Source organism: Hakea prostrata, chromosome 3 (assembly GCF_041222555.1).
Source record: "Hakea prostrata isolate BN-2017 chromosome 3, UWA_Hpros_2, whole genome shotgun sequence".
Taxonomy (NCBI): Eukaryota; Viridiplantae; Streptophyta; class Magnoliopsida; order Proteales; family Proteaceae; genus Hakea; species Hakea prostrata.
This window is the reverse complement of record NC_142602.1, coordinates 22,040,095-22,055,397: the sequence shown is the minus strand read 5'-3', so window position 1 is coordinate 22,055,397 and position 15,303 is coordinate 22,040,095. Positions and strand designations below refer to the sequence as shown.

At 39.1% G+C, this 15,303-nt stretch overlaps 2 protein-coding genes across 2 annotated transcripts; both read right to left on the bottom strand.

Annotated features, from left to right (window-relative positions):
* Positions 1-1,900: 1,900 nt before the first annotated feature.
* Positions 1,901-3,677, bottom strand: LOC149021589 (uncharacterized). The gene is made up of 3 exons (XM_089147144.1): positions 3,482-3,677; positions 3,143-3,272; positions 1,901-3,072 (listed from the first exon to the last, which is right to left on the bottom strand). The coding sequence occupies exons 1-3, from the start codon at positions 3,612-3,614 to the stop codon at positions 2,100-2,102; spliced, it is 1,236 nt and encodes a 411-aa protein (XP_089003270.1). The 5' UTR covers positions 3,615-3,677; the 3' UTR covers positions 1,901-2,099.
* A 9,765-nt stretch (positions 3,678-13,442) lies between these two features.
* Positions 13,443-15,291, bottom strand: LOC149021588 (uncharacterized). The gene is made up of 3 exons (XM_089147145.1): positions 15,001-15,291; positions 14,630-14,759; positions 13,443-14,559 (listed from the first exon to the last, which is right to left on the bottom strand). Exons 1-3 carry the CDS (start codon positions 15,131-15,133, stop codon positions 13,587-13,589), a joined length of 1,236 nt encoding a protein of 411 aa, XP_089003271.1. The 5' UTR covers positions 15,134-15,291; the 3' UTR covers positions 13,443-13,586.
* Positions 15,292-15,303: the final 12 nt, after the last annotated feature.

The following is a 15,303-nucleotide window of genomic DNA, read 5'->3' as shown; positions in this document are numbered from 1 at the left end:
CAGATCTCCCATTACTTTGCTGACAACAATATATACATGTGACTCACTTTTGAGATCCCCCATTAATTACTTTTATAACAAAAAAAAAAAAAAAAAAGAGGACTCTCTGATGCTATAGAATTTGGAAGCGTTTCAGTAGATGACTGTTCTTCTGGCACAATGATAGAGACCAAGGAGTTCTCAAGTTCAATTTTTCGTATCTTCACACTTTTCATAGAGTAATATTAGGTCCATTTTCTTGTAGATGTGTGACAAGTGTCCAGCATCACATCAAATGGTGGAAATCTATTTACAGGTTACATCAGTTTGTTGATTGATGTGATTTGTAAAAGAATTTTTACCATTTGATGTGATGCTGGGACACTTGTCACACATCTGCAAGGAAATGGACCAGATAAATTTCCCACTTTCCACCTCCCCTCCTCTCCCTTTCCCTGGGAATATACGAGATTGGTTTTGGTTTAATGAAGGGTGGATTTGGATTACAAAATAACTAACCTAAGGGCTAAACCTGAACCCTACGCGATCTTGTCAGGACCAATTATTTTGTGACCAAAACCCTTATTTTAAGTTTAATAAGTCAGGTGGGCTAGAGTCAGGCTTAGAGTAGGTTTGGGTAAATTAGGACTAATAGCATTTTATTGGCACCCCTAAAGTACAATCTCTTGTTTGGTACTACAAAATGGACATTTGGTCTCTGCCCAGTAGCAAGTCAACTTTGGTTCGGATTGGTTAATACTTTGGACTCAACTTATTTCAGTAGTTATGGGGTAGGCCTTACGGGTTCACATCCTCTACAATCCCCAATTCTACAATTCCTTTCAATTAACCTTTAGGATTGTGACATGTGGCTTCAAAAAAAATCCAATGGTCAATATAGAAACTCATTTAGGAAAAAATTGATATTCTCCTAAAATTTCTCCCCAATTTTTTCTCCTCTTTCCACACGCCATGAAAGAAGATTTCCAAGGTGACTCTCTTTTGTGCAATCTATTTGCACCTCTTTCTTCAATTCATCTATTTTATTTTATACATGTTCGATGCTGTATATTCTACAATTTCCAAACCTTCATGTCCTTAGGTAAATGACCTTGTTTCTGCATGTCAAAAATGAAGTTCGAGAGTGCACGGTGGATCCTCTTCCCTTTAACGTGTTTACTCAATTTTGAAAAACAAAAAAAAAAAAAAAAAAAAAGAATGAGAAGAATTTGAAAGTTGGGAGAAATTTGAGGAATTCACAAGATGTAGTTTTTAATATGAGTTTCTATATTGACCATGGGATTTTCTGAAGCCTCATGTCACAATCCTAAAGGTTAATTGCAAAGAACTGCAAGATTGAGAATTGTAGAAGATGTGAACCCACTGGGCAAATCAAAGTCATGAGATGCCATTACAGTCTATGGAGCAGCCGTAACTTTGGGACTTGCTGATAATCCCTAGCCGACCTAGCTGATTGGGAATTTGAACCAACATGGTTGAATTCAGAAGCTGAGTTTGGGCTAACCCAACGAATTCTCTCTGGGTCTTAGTACATAATATCCTCTCTATCACTTGCATGTCCACATTATCCTATAGAAATTTAACCAGAAGAGGGAGGGAGACAGCATTTCTGTAGGTCCTGGTTGTCTAACTCTATCTGGAAAAAGCTAAAGAGAGGAGTCAAAATTACGCTAAGCATCTTACTTAACCGTAAGGCACGTTTGTCGTTGTTTCTCTCTTTCTTTCTACACCTTTTTTTTGACCTTGACTTGTCCCTTAATCATCTTCAAGGAGGAGCTTTGGCGCTTTCCTTGGCTTCCCTTCCCTTTCCCATTTCCTTTGCAAGCAAACAAACCTTGAGAAATACTGTAAATTACGTGGATGACAAGCATGGGACCATCAATGACAAATGATTCTGCAACTTTTTAGCTTTATTCCTGAATGACTCCGGACTTTCTACATTATATTTGCATCTTTTTTAATTAAGGACCCCTCGTAAGGTCATTAATCATCATTCAATCATACTCTCACAAATGAGACCACACCATACTTAACACTGTAAATCAACAGTTGTCAGAGGAAGAGAAAAGACAGGAAAAAAAAGCAAGTACCAACCCTAGTCATGGATTCCAGTTTGAAGAAGGAAGGTTAGGGTTCCAACATGCTACAGAAGAGGACGAGGAAGATGGCGTGAGAGCAGTAACAACATTCCCCATTTGGTTGGTGGGTACATATGGGTGAGACCCAGAGAGCAAGCTAGGAAGGCTAGCACTACCATGGTGATCAACTTCATGAGTAGAACCAGAGAAAGAAGAAGAAGGACATGATGATAGCAGACCAGTACGTTCATAGAGGCCCAAGTCCAACATCTCGCACAGATTTGGCATCTCAGGCATCAGCAGAGGATCATCATGAACAGTAGCTGCGGAACTGATGAACTCCGAATCAACTTGGGTGGAAGGCAAGAGATAATCATCCTCATATTCCTGAGTCTCAAGAGTTTGAAAATTCAAAGAGTGAATTGGATCACAAGTAGATCCACCCTCCAGCATCGTGGGTTTTGTTCCAAGAGAATTGGAATCGTACTCCATGAGTACTTCAGGTTTGAGATCACCATTGTTGAAACTTTGAATCACAGGAATGGGATGGGGAAGTTGAAAATATTCATGCTGGGAATTGATGAGGAAACTATGGTTGACAACCATTGGCAGCATAGCCTCATTGAAACCAGAATGTTGGTTGAAGATAGCAGGAATGGTGTCTATTTCAGAAACATCAGGAGACAAGAGCTGCTTCTTTATGCTTGAGTTCCAGAAATTCTTAATTGCCTCATTGTAACTAGAATGGTGGTTATTGGTGATAACAGGAAACTTCACTTGTTCAGAAATATCAGGAGGAAAGAGCTGCTTCTTTATGCTTGAGTTCCAGAAACTCTTCATAACCTCATTGTAACTAGAATGGTGATTGGAGATAACAGGAATGGTCACCTGATCAGAATTATTCGACAAGAGCTTCTTCTTTATGCTTGAGTTCCAAAAATTCTTGATTTCATTATCAGTTCTTCCTGGCAGGTGTTTGGCTATCTGTGACCATCTGCACAATAACAAATTATAGCAAGGTGAACTCTAAGAATAATGATGAGGGTATGGAGTATGATTTTTACCTGTTACCAAGAATTTTATGGAGCTGTGTGACAAGAGATGCCTCTTCCAGAGAGAAGCTTCCTCGTTTTAAGTCAGGTCTAAGGTAGTTAATCCATCTAAGTCTACAACTCTTTCCACATCTCTTCAAGCCTGCACCATCAAGTGGGTAAGCTTTACCTTTCTACAATTATTTCTTCATGGGCAATTCAGAAGAAAGAGAACTGCAATTCTTTCTGGTAAAACCCAAATGTTACTATTCAACAGAATACAAATGGAGAGAGAGAGAGAGAGAGAGAGAGAGAGAGAGAGAGAGAGAGAGAGAGAGAGAGAGAGAGAGAGAGAGAGAGATAGAGATTTACCTGCAAGCTTGGGAACTGAACTCCAGCAACTATGGCCATGGGTGGAAATATAATCTTTGAGTTTCTTATCTTCCTCAGGTGACCACAGTCCCCTCCTGACTTTTTGTCTGTCACAGCATGAGTGATGACCCATTTCCTCTCTCTCTCTCTCTCTCTCTCTATGAAATAATGTATAATTAATTGAGAATGTTTCTAAAAGGTGATGACAATTATGTGCAGTTGAGCATAAGAAGAGAAGCCACAGCCCAAGAGAATCATGGGAGATCAGAAAGTGTGGAACGACAGAATCCTATGGTATCCCAGTCAAGCTTTGTATTAAGAACTAAGAACTACTGCAAATGCTATTTCAGGAGCCCCATGGCTTTTAATGGATTTATGGACTTCACTGTACCTTGTTGTCACGAATCACGACACGTGCGTATTTTTAACAGATTCCCACCCTGATCCATGGAAACCCATGCATGGATCAAATGTATTATGTCTGTTAAGAGTATTTGGCTCCTCTAGTTATTTGAAGGAAATTTCCACCAAAAAAAAGTTATTTGAAGGAAATCTCTCAATTAGCTTTTAATCAGTAATAGTACTCAGTTATGTGTAATATTATAATTTAAAGGTAAGATCAATTCAATGAGTATTTTTAGATTACAATAATATATATGACAGAATCTTAAAACTCATTGGGGATTCAATCAGTTGACCTAGTCAATGGAATATTAGAATATTCAAGAATTTTTATTTAGTTTGTTTTGATTTCACAGAGTTTACATGGACTGACATGAGAAACATAAAAAAACATTGAATGGATAGGAGAACTAACTAAGCTAACCCGGAGATTTAAAGAGGTAATTGACATGCCAACATATGTGATTCATCTATGGACAAATACGGACAAAGTTACAAAAGTTTTACTATGCATAAAAACATGATTAAAATGAAAATTTACTATGCATAGAATATAATTAAATGAAAATCTTTCAAGCACACCCAACTACCCAAGAAGCATCATAAGCTCTCATTCAAATCTAGTACCCAAAAAACCCCAAATCTTATAGTTATGTTTTAGAGCAAATTACACTGGTACCTCAAAATGGAGGCCTTAAAGCACTGACACCCCACTTTATGTTTTTAAAAAAATCTTTAACGGTATAATAGTCTTTAAGATTGTATAGCTAACCATTCTAACAGAGTAGGACTTGTGTGATTTTTAAACATAAAGTGGGGCGTCAGTGCTCTTTGACCTCCATTTTGAGGTGCCAGTGCAATTTGCTCTATGTTTTATAAAGGAACAATGAGACAATATCAAACATATCCAAACCAAGATCTTTCGCTCAACTCCTTGTGCTCCTTACCATCAAAGATCTTTTGTGGTTTGAATAAGATCAAACCTCGTAGGTGGAGTAGACTCTTAGCCATCAAAGTAGGTTGCAAGGAGTCGGTTGAATCTTTCTTGGCTAGAATCTTATTCCAATTAACTTGAGATTTACAACGTCTCAATTTTTTTTGCAGACTACCAAGTGATGGAAAGCATCTAAATTTCTTCTTGTACTACCAATACTCTGGAAACCCTCTCTTAGTATAATATATTTTGGATTATCAAAAAAAAAGTATAATATATTTCATTCTAAAATTTGGAAGCCTTTAGTTATCAGATCTATTAATCCGGTTCAACATTATTTTCTTACCAAAAAAGATCAACATTATCTTAAGATGGAGGAAGAAAAAAGAAAGAAAAAAAACCCCAAAGTATCTTCCAATGAAGTTGGATATATAAGTTAAAGCTTTTGGTAGACTAGAGTGTCAGTTCAAAGGATTGTTGCTTTTTTTTGGGTTTAGTTCAACTAGAATATCTTGTCATGGACCGGCTGGCATTGTGTCCTCCAGGTGTTATTTGTCATTTATTTTCAGACATCCAAATCTATCATAGGTTTCTCTTAAAGATTGTTTTGGTAGCTAATTCCTAAGATTTCAACAAGATAGGGGTGCGTTTGGATCTATGTATAAGCATTCTTAATTCCTTATTATCCAAAGAAAAAATTCATATACAATTTCTTCGCTTTTTCAGAAAATTAAATAAAATGAACCCCTGTTTTTTTTAAGTAGAAAAAAAGAAAATGAAACTATAGCTTATCAAATCTGAAAAATGACCATTTTTGTCCGTATATTATGTATGACCTGTAAAAATCCAAACCAAGTAACTGTACATTAGAACAGGTGCTTTTCTTATAATTGGGGGGATGGATATGACATTTTTTGTTTTTCGTAAAAAGTCATTTATTTATATTTAGAACGAATACGATAAAACAGGATTTCGCTCCTAACCCAAAAAGATTACAATTCTTTGAAGTTGTTGATGATTTTTGTTTGTTGCAGCAGCTGTTGCAATTAAGCGATGTGTACATAAAACAACTTTTGTGACTAAAAGGGTTTAATGTTTTACAAATTACAAAACGGAACCCAACTCTACCTCATCATAATCAAGGTTTAATGGTTTACAAACTTACAAAACTACCTGATACTAAACCTCTATTATCCATTGGAGAGATTCAGAATATTCTCTGGAACTAACTCCTTTTTTTGGTGAATTTTTTCTGGAAGTCACTCTTAAAAGTAAATATAGACAGAATCTGAGCTTAAAATGGAGCCCAAAAACCAACCGCATGAATCTGAGTTGGTGTAAATTGTTGTTCTAGTTCAGTTCCAACTCCTATATATATATATCTACAACTGAACTAGAACAACAACTTAAACCGGGAACTAAAGAAAAAACCCTAATTTCTATTACAGACCTAACCCCGGAACCAGTCCTCTCGATAGCATAAACCACATCCATGGCAGTCACCGTCTTCCACATGAATATAATCAGAGTTGAATGTTGCAATGCCCGAAGACATGCCTGACGCTTTGATTCATGAATGGTCTCTGACAGCCAGAAGCTTAAGCAAGGCACAAAGAAAAAAACAACGGCGAGCGAGAGAGGTCATCCAGAAGACATGCCTGACGCTTTGATTCTTCTGCTGATTGAAGCAGTGCACTCGAGTCCAACTCAGGCTGTCGTTTATCTCTCTGGCGAAGCTTCTCTGGTTCTGTCATGTTTCATCACTTCTACCCTTTTATTTCCTTTCACTTCTCCCAAAACCCAAGTAAAATTCATGCTTGATAGTAGAACTCGACAAATACTAATCTCCAATTCGGGCGGCTTGCGTAAACAGGGGTGTAGGATCGGTAGAACCAGGGGTTTCGCTTTGTAAATTTACAAAATATTGAACCTTCGATTATAAAAAAGAAAATTAGATTTACAATACAACCCCTGCCGTTGTGATTCTTTCACTTCTGATTTCCAATCCAAACAAAAGAACTAATGAAGGTGAGAACTTTGGATTCGTGCCAGTTGTTATAATCATAAAGCATGATTGATTGAGCTTTATTCGATTAATTAATGGTGTTGCTTCAATTTTAGGTTAATCCAGCCGTACTTAATGATGGTAAGCCTAGCCAACTGCATGTCTGCATGCATCAAATTAATTTTGTCCCGTTGAAAATTGAAATCATCGTGGTTGTGGATCGCTTCTTATTCCTTAAAAGAAAAGCATATTTGTCAGAGATTCTCTATCCATCTAGTTTCTGTACGGATAGGAACACTGTGGGGTCCATCTTTCTATGGCTCTGCAGATTTAAGGTAGATTCTGTGAATTCCCCCCCCTTCCCCCCCCCCCCCCCCCCCCCCCCCCCCCCCCCCCCCCCCCCCCCCCCCCCCCCCCCTCTTCTTTATTATAATTAAATCTCCCTCTTGTTGTTGTTTTTTTTCCCCCCCCACCCACCCAACCACCCCCCTCCCCCCCCCCCCCCCCCCCCCCCCCCCCCCCCGCCCCCCCCCCCCCCCCCCCCCCCCCCCCCCCCCCCCCCCCCCCGGGGCCCCCCCCCCCCCCCCCCCGAGAAAAATCCGGCTTTTCCCCATTTGAGGCGGAGAGCCTTACCGCTGCGGCTCTCCGCCTCCCCTGCTCACCTCTCCGATCTTCTTCCCTCCCTGCTTCTTCTCCGTCCCATCTCCCTGCTCCTTCTCCCTCCTCCCTGCTCCCCTCTCCCATCTTCTTCCCTCCATACTCCATCTCCGATCTGATTCTCTGCTTCCTGCTCCTCCCTACCTCCTCTCATCTTTGCTTCCCCGCCCTCTCTGTTTCTCTTTCCCGTTTTCTCTCTCCCGGCGTCTCTGTTCTCTCTCCCACCCTCTCTGTTTCTCTCATCTTTGCTTCCCCGCCCTCTCTGTTTTCTCGCTTCTCTCTCTCGCCCTCTCTGTTTCTCTCTCTCGTTTTTCTCTCTCCCGGTGTCTCTGTTCTCTCTCCCACCCTCTCTGTTTCTCTCTCCCGTCTGTCTCCCGTTTCTCTCTCCCATTTCTCTCTCCCGTTTCTCTGTTTTCATCTGTTCTCTTTTCCGTCCTCTTTCCCGTCTCCGCCTCCCTATTTCCCGCCTCCGTTGTGCTTTCTCCATTAATAACCAGATCTAGGGTTTCCCCTTAGATCTGTGGTTGCAGTGCTTTGTTTTGGTTTTTTGTTTTATTTTATTTTTGTTTTTTTCATAACAGCTCCTTTGGTTACAGCTTTTCCTGGTGCACACCGCAGAACAACTCCAAGTCTGGGTCCAAGTTCTTCTGCGTCGAGCTTGACCGGTACGCCTTTACGGCATCGATGGATGGGAGGTTTTGAACCTTCTCCACACTTTCGCTGCTACCATCGCTGTAATTGTAGGAGTTTTGACTCCGCCGTTGCGGCGTGTACTTTGTCCCCCTATGTGGGTGTTATGTCCGCCCTTGCGGCGTGTCATGTTGTTTTGGTGTTCTTGTTCTAGGGTTTTGTGGCGTGATCCACTGGCTGACCCCACCCTTACCCCTGCGCCCCGTCTCTTGCATGCGCGTTGTCTTTGCCGCCCTGGTTCGTTTTGAACCTTGTGTTCTCATGCATGTGTGTTTGTACTTTGTTTAGTTATATAAATGAAGTGCTGTTTACCAAAAAAAAAAAAAAAAGGGAAGGGAAGGAGAGGAAATCCCCGGGGGGGGGTTTTCGCCTTGTGGTGTTTGGGGGAGGGGGTTTTCCTCTTGTTTTCTCATTAGTTGTAGTCAACGATAAGTGTCACTTTATAGATTCCTGAAGAAAAGAAAAGATCATGTGGTGTGATTAAATGTGTAATTGATGCATGAATTCCTAGACAGAAGGAAAAAATAAAATAAAATATGGATAACCATGAAGAATAATTTATGGATGAGGTGCCAAGGATATGCTTATTTATCCTCATTATTCCGTATTGTGATGTTGCTGGCTACAGATACACATTCCAATTCTACTGTAACCTCCTCTTAGGGTTAGCGAATTTTTTTTACTACTTAATTTACAGGGGTGGTGTTCCTAAAACCCTGTCAGTTCAAACTAATCCAAAACCGCCTTGAATCTGAATCAAGCTCAGATTGACTTTTCAATCCAAATAAGTATGTCTGAAATAACAAAATAATTAGCACTATCGAGTTTAAAAATTCTTCTTTTTTTTCTTTTTTCTTTTTCTTTTTAAAAATTAGCAGCTTTATTGGGGACTATTACGTATACCATAGGAAGTATTAATCCTGTGGTTTTTTTTCACTAAGAAGTGCTAGTTATTACTAGACTTGTAAATGGATGGCTGGGGTTTGCCACCGAATTCACATTCGTATTTGTTTAAGGGTGTTCGTATCCAAAATTTTTCTTACCGGAAAATATCCATATCTTTTTGATAAGCAACTTGATTCAGATTCGAATAATTGCTTATTAGATCGGAAAATATCCAGATAAAAATTTATCCGGATATAGTAAAGTATTCAACATTTATTTTTTTCTCGAAAATGGAGGATAATGGAAACCGGTAATCGAATAATCAAGACAATTCAGCTAAGAAGAGTTCCAACTCATGTGAATCAACTCAAGGTATTTCGATCATGTGTGAAGGGAGATAGACATTCAAATCAATTCAATTTTGAAACTAAAGCTAAGAGTTCCAATGCATGTCAAACAACCCAATAGTTGGACACTCTCACCATTACTGACTCTTATCAAAGACATCAACGTTTTCAAGAGTTGTAACATACCAAGAGACTCTTGAAAATTCTATATAAAGCTATGTACAAATACAATTTAAAAAGGAATAAAGAAAACTAGCAACTACTCTTCACCGTGGATGTAGGTTGAAGTATACAAGTTAACTTCTCTTGGGTTCTCTTATGATTTCCTTCTTTTCTTTCACGTAAAATTTAGATTTTAATATGGCATCAAATGCCCAGGTTGGTCTCCCATCCCCTTCGTTTCCCTCCCTCGACAACTTCCTCTCTATTAGCTGAATGAGAGCAATTCTACAAGGCCCTTGCCAATACCATAGTTGAGTTGACCTGGCTTTAGTCCTTACTTAAAGAATTACGAATCTTCTTATCCACTCCACCCGTCCTATGGTGAGACAATGTGGGGGCGACATATCTCATTGCCAACCCTATTTTTCATGCTCGTACAAAGCATGTAGAGATTGACTATCACTTCGTTCATGACAAAGTGGCCAAACACCAGCTTGAAGTTTGATTTTTTTCCACCAAGGATTAATTCGGCAAATTTTTTTACCAAACCATTTTCATCTCAATGATTTACTTTCTTGATGGGCAATCTCAACGTCACATCCCAGCCGTTGAGATGAGGGGGCATGTTAAGGAACCTCCACGAGTCCCACAGGAATTCTACCACAACAACTCGTAGAAGTTAGATTTGAAGAGTTTCAACCCAACCGAATCACCTCAAGACAATTCAGCTATGAAGAGTTCCAACTCATGTGAATCACCTCAAGGTATTTCGGTCATGTGTGGAGATAGACATTCAAATCAAATTCAAATTTGAAACTCAAGCTAAGAGTTCCAACACATGTAAAACAATCCAGCAGTTGGACTCTCTTACCATCACTCACTCTTATCCAAGGCAGCAATGTTTTCAAGAGTTGTAGCATAGCAAGAAACTCTTGAAATTATATATAAAGCCATGTACAAATACAATTTAAAATGCAATAAAGAAACTAGCAACTACTCTTCACCGTGGATGTAGGTTGAAGTACACAAGTTAACTTCTCTTGAGTTCTCTTCTGATTTCCTTCTTTTCTTTCACATAAAATATAGATTTTAATAAGGCATCAAACGCCCAGGTTGGTCTCCCATCCCCTTCGTTTCCCTCCCTCGACAACTTCCTCTCTATTTGCTGAATGAGAGCAATTCTACAAGGCCCTTGCCAATACCATAGTTGAGTTGACTTGGCTTTAGTCCTTACTTAAAGAATTACGAATTTTCTTATCCACTCCACCCGTCCTATGGTGTGACAATGTGGGGGCGACATATCTCATTGCCAACCCTGTTTTTCATGCTCGTACAAAGTATGTGGAGATTGACTATCACTTCGTTTGTGACAAAGTGGCCAAACACCAGCTTGAAGTTCAATTTTTTTCCACGAAGGATCAATTCGACAGATATTTATACCAATCCACTTTCATTGTTAAAGTTTTTGCATTAATTAATAGATTTAGTTTAAATTTAGTTTTGTTGAATTCAATTTTAGTAACTTAGCCTTTTAGTTCCCCATAGTTCGACCTCGTACTTTATGCTAGCTAGATTAATATAAAATTTTATTTTTGATTGGTTAGCCACACGATCAACATCACATACTTAACAACATTCCATCTGAAGACATCATACATTCACTACAACAGAGCACACAAAGTTGAAGAGAGGAAGAGAGAGAAAGAAAAAAAAAAAAAACCCAGGAACGAAAGCAAGCCCAAGTCTGCAGATTAAGGTTTGAAGAAGGCTGCAGATTAAGGTTTATACCAAGATTTTCACAAGGTAAAATAAAGATAGAGGATGATGGCATAAGAGCAGCAACAACACAGTACATTTGGTTGGAGGGTACATCTGGATTAGATTAATGTTGGAAACTAGCTGGCAATACTTGAGTGATCAACTTCATGTGTATAGGCACCAGAAGAAGAAGATGATGATAATAATGATGGCAAATGGGTATATTCATTCGTGTCGAAGTCCAGGATCTCGTATTGCTTTTGCATCTCAGGCATCACTAGAGGATCATTATCACCAAAAGACGTGAAAGTGAGCTTGGAATCCTTGTGGAATTCCTGAGTTTGTGGAGCTGATAATTTAAAGACAATATTGGGTCACAAGGATAGCCTTCCAGCATCATCATGGGTGCCACTCCAAGAGAATTTACATTCAGAAATCCAAGCTTGAAATCTCCGTTGTTGTTGAAACCTTGTTAGAATTAGAATACCAAAGGCACTGTATAAATAGAGTAATATCAGACAATAAGATACATAATCACAAAGTAATATAATCTTATGTCAAAAACACTTACTTGTATGAAACAGAAGAAGCAAAACTTAGAACAACACAAACTTGAACAGGGAGAGTTGTACGAAAAATACTTTTCCTTAAGGTATTTGAATGTAACCTTAAGAGTAGACCGGGTTTGACCTTGGTGTCCTCACCTCCAAGCTACAACAACTCTTTTAGATATGAAGGCTAGCACTCCAACAAATTATACTTGCAAAGGAGATATGAAGGTAGTATACAACACATGAAGGGAAGAAAGCAAAAACATGAATTTTTTCACTTTTTAGAACATGATTTTTTTTTCCTACTTCAAAAACCAGGGAGAGCAAACTCTTGTTTTTAATTTCTCATCTATAATTCTAAACTCATATGAACACCTATATAGGAGAGTGACTTATTGTACAATCACCTCCCCACAACAAAACCCAAAAATGAGTTTTCTAGATCATAATCCATGTCCCACGCCCCATTCAAAACATAGAGGCTTAAATCTTCATCTGATAAACTCTTATCAATAGCAGCTAATTGATCCGAAGTAGATTTGGTTTTATGCAGATAATCATGAATGGTGTCACCTCCCTTTTTAATGTTCTGAAGATGAAGTCGAAGTTGCATGACTCGAGCTGTTGAGGAGGTGGAGTAGAGCTTTTCTAACTGATCCCATATGGCTATAGAATTTGTGGATCCAATGACTTGTGCATGAACATTCTCAAGCAGAGAAGTAAGGAGTCAGCACATTAATAGTTGATCTTGACGAACCCAATGGTCATACTTTGGGTTTTGAAGATGCATAGGAGGAGTTGCAGTGAAGGAAGCATCCACAACAGTTGGAGGTGGGCGAGGATCGGTCCCATCTATGATATAGTACAAGCCATAGGTTCACAACAAGGGAACAAGCTGGTTCTTCCACATCAAGTAATTGCTCTCATTCATCTTAATAGGGAGAAAGTTATTGAGGAACGGAAACAAAGGGGATGGGAGACCAACCTGGGCATTTGATGCAATGATAAAATTGATATTTTATGTGAAAGAAAAGAAAGAAATCATAGGAGATCTCAAGAGAAGTTAATGTGGTTCGGTTGTGTACTTCAACCTACATCCATGGTGAATAGCAGCTGGTGTATTTTCTTTATTGTGTTTCAATTGTATTTGTACATGACTTTATATAAAATTTTCAAGAGTTTCTTGCTATGCTACAACTCTTGAAAACGTTGCTGCCTTGGATAAGAGTGAGTGATGGTGAGAGAATCCAACTGCTGGGTTGTTTTACATGTGTTGAAACTTTTAGCTTGAGTTTCAAATTTGAATTGATTTGAATGTTTATCTCTACATATGATCAAAATACCTTGAGGTGATCACTTGAGTTGGAACTCTTCATAACCAAAATATGTTTGAATGTTTATCCCTATAGGACTAATGGAAATTCTCTTTTAACACTTCGCAAGCAAACAAACCTTGTAAAATACTGTAAATTACGTGGAAGAAAAGCATGGAACCATCGATGACAAATGATTCTAAAACTTCAGCTTTATTCGTAAATGACTCAGGACTTCCTATATGATATTTGCATCTCTTTTAATTAAGGACCCCTCGTAAGCCCATCAATCATCAATTCAATAATACTTTCATCAATGACACCACACCATACTCAACACTGCAAATCAACAGCTGTCAAGAGAAAAGACAAGAAAATAACCAGGTACGTACCAACCCTAGTCATGGATTCCAGTTTGAAGAATTCAAAGGAAGAGTAGGGTTCCCACGTGCTACAGAAGAGGATGAGGAAGATGGCGTGAGAGCAGTAACAACATTCCCCATTTGGTTGGTGGATACATATGGGTAAGACCCAGGGAGCAAGCTAGGAAGGCTAGCACTCCTATGGTGATCAAGTTCATGAATAGAACCAGCGAAAGAAGAAGGACATGATGATAGCAGAGCAGTATGTTCATACATGCCCAAGTCAAACATCTCGCACAGAGATGGCATCTCAGGCACCACCAGGGGATCATCAACAATAGCTGCGGAAGTGATGAACTTCGAATCAACTTGGGTGTAAGGCAAGAGATAATCATCCTTATATTCCTGAGTTTCAAGACTTTGATAATTCAAGGACTGAATTGGATCACAAGTAGATCCACCCTGCATCGTGGGTTTTTTCCCAAGAGGATTGGAATCGTACTCCATGAGTTCTTCAGGTTTGAGATCACCATTATTGAAACTTCGAATCGCAGGTATGGGATGAGGAAGTTGAAAATATTCTTGTTGGGTATTGATGAGGAAATTATGGTTGACAACCATTGGCAGCATAGCCTCATTAAAACCAGAATGTTGGTTGAAGGTAACAGGAATGGTGCCTATTTCAGAAACATCAGGAGATAAGAGCTGCTTCTTTATGCTTGAGTTCCAGAAGTTCTTAATAGTCTCATTGTAACTAGAATGGTGTTTATTGGTGATAACAGAATAGTTCACTTGTTCAGAAACATCAGGAGAAAAGAACTGCTTCTTTATGCTTGAGTTCCAGAAACTTTTCATAGCCTCATTGTTACCAGAATGGTGATTGGAGATAACAGGAATGGTCACTGCTTGATCAGAATAATTCGATAAGAGCTTCTTCTTTATGCTTGAGTTCCAAAAATTCTTGATTTCATTATCAGTTCTTCCTGGCAGGTGTTTGGCTATCTGTGACCATCTGCACAATTACAAATTATAGCAAGGTGAACTCTAAGAATAACGATGAAGGGAGGGGGTATGACATTTACCTGTTACCAAGAATTTTATGGAGCTGTGCGATAAGGGATGCCTCCTTCATAGAGAAGCTTCCTCGTTTTAAGTCAGGTCTAAGGTAATTAATCCATCTAAGTCTACAACTCTTTCCACATCTCTTCAAGCCTGCACCATCAAATGGGTAAGCTTTACATTTCTACAATTATCTCTTCATGGGCAATTCAGAAGAAAGAGAACTGCAATTCTTTTCTGGTAAAACCCAAATGTTACTATTCAACAGAAGACAAAATGGAGAGAGAGAGAGAGAGAGAGAGAGAGAGAGAGAGAGAGAGAGAGAGAGAGAGAGAGAGAGAGAGAGAGAGAGAGAGAGAGAGAGAGAGAGAGAGAGAGAGAGAGAGAGAGTTACCTGCAAGACTGGGAACTGAACTCCAGGAACCATGGCCATGGGTGGAAATATAATCGTTGAGTTTCTTATCTTCCTCAGGTGACCACAGTCCCTTCCTGACCTTTTGTCTGTTACAGCATGAGTGATGATCCATTTCTTCTCTTTCTCTCTATTAAAGAATATAAAATTAGTTGGGAATATTTTTAAAAGGTGATGACAATTATGTGCAGTTGAGCTAGCAAAAGAAGAGAAGCCACAGCCGAAGGGGCTGGCAAGAGAATAATGGGAGATCAGAAAGTGTGGAACGACAGAGTCCCCATGGTA

Coding starts and splice junctions, on each gene's coding strand:
- LOC149021589 (XM_089147144.1), bottom strand. CDS start 3,614: ATGGGTCATCACTCATGCTGTGACAGACAAAAAGTCAGGAGGGGACTG. Junction 3,273..3,481: donor TTCAGTTCCCAAGCTTGCAG/GTAAATCTCTAT, acceptor TTGATGGTGCAG/GCTTGAAGAGATGTGGAAAG. Junction 3,073..3,142: donor CATAAAATTCTTGGTAACAG/GTAAAAATCATA, acceptor GTTATTGTGCAG/ATGGTCACAGATAGCCAAAC.
- LOC149021588 (XM_089147145.1), bottom strand. CDS start 15,133: ATGGATCATCACTCATGCTGTAACAGACAAAAGGTCAGGAAGGGACTG. Junction 14,760..15,000: donor TTCAGTTCCCAGTCTTGCAG/GTAACTCTCTCT, acceptor TTGATGGTGCAG/GCTTGAAGAGATGTGGAAAG. Junction 14,560..14,629: donor CATAAAATTCTTGGTAACAG/GTAAATGTCATA, acceptor GTAATTGTGCAG/ATGGTCACAGATAGCCAAAC.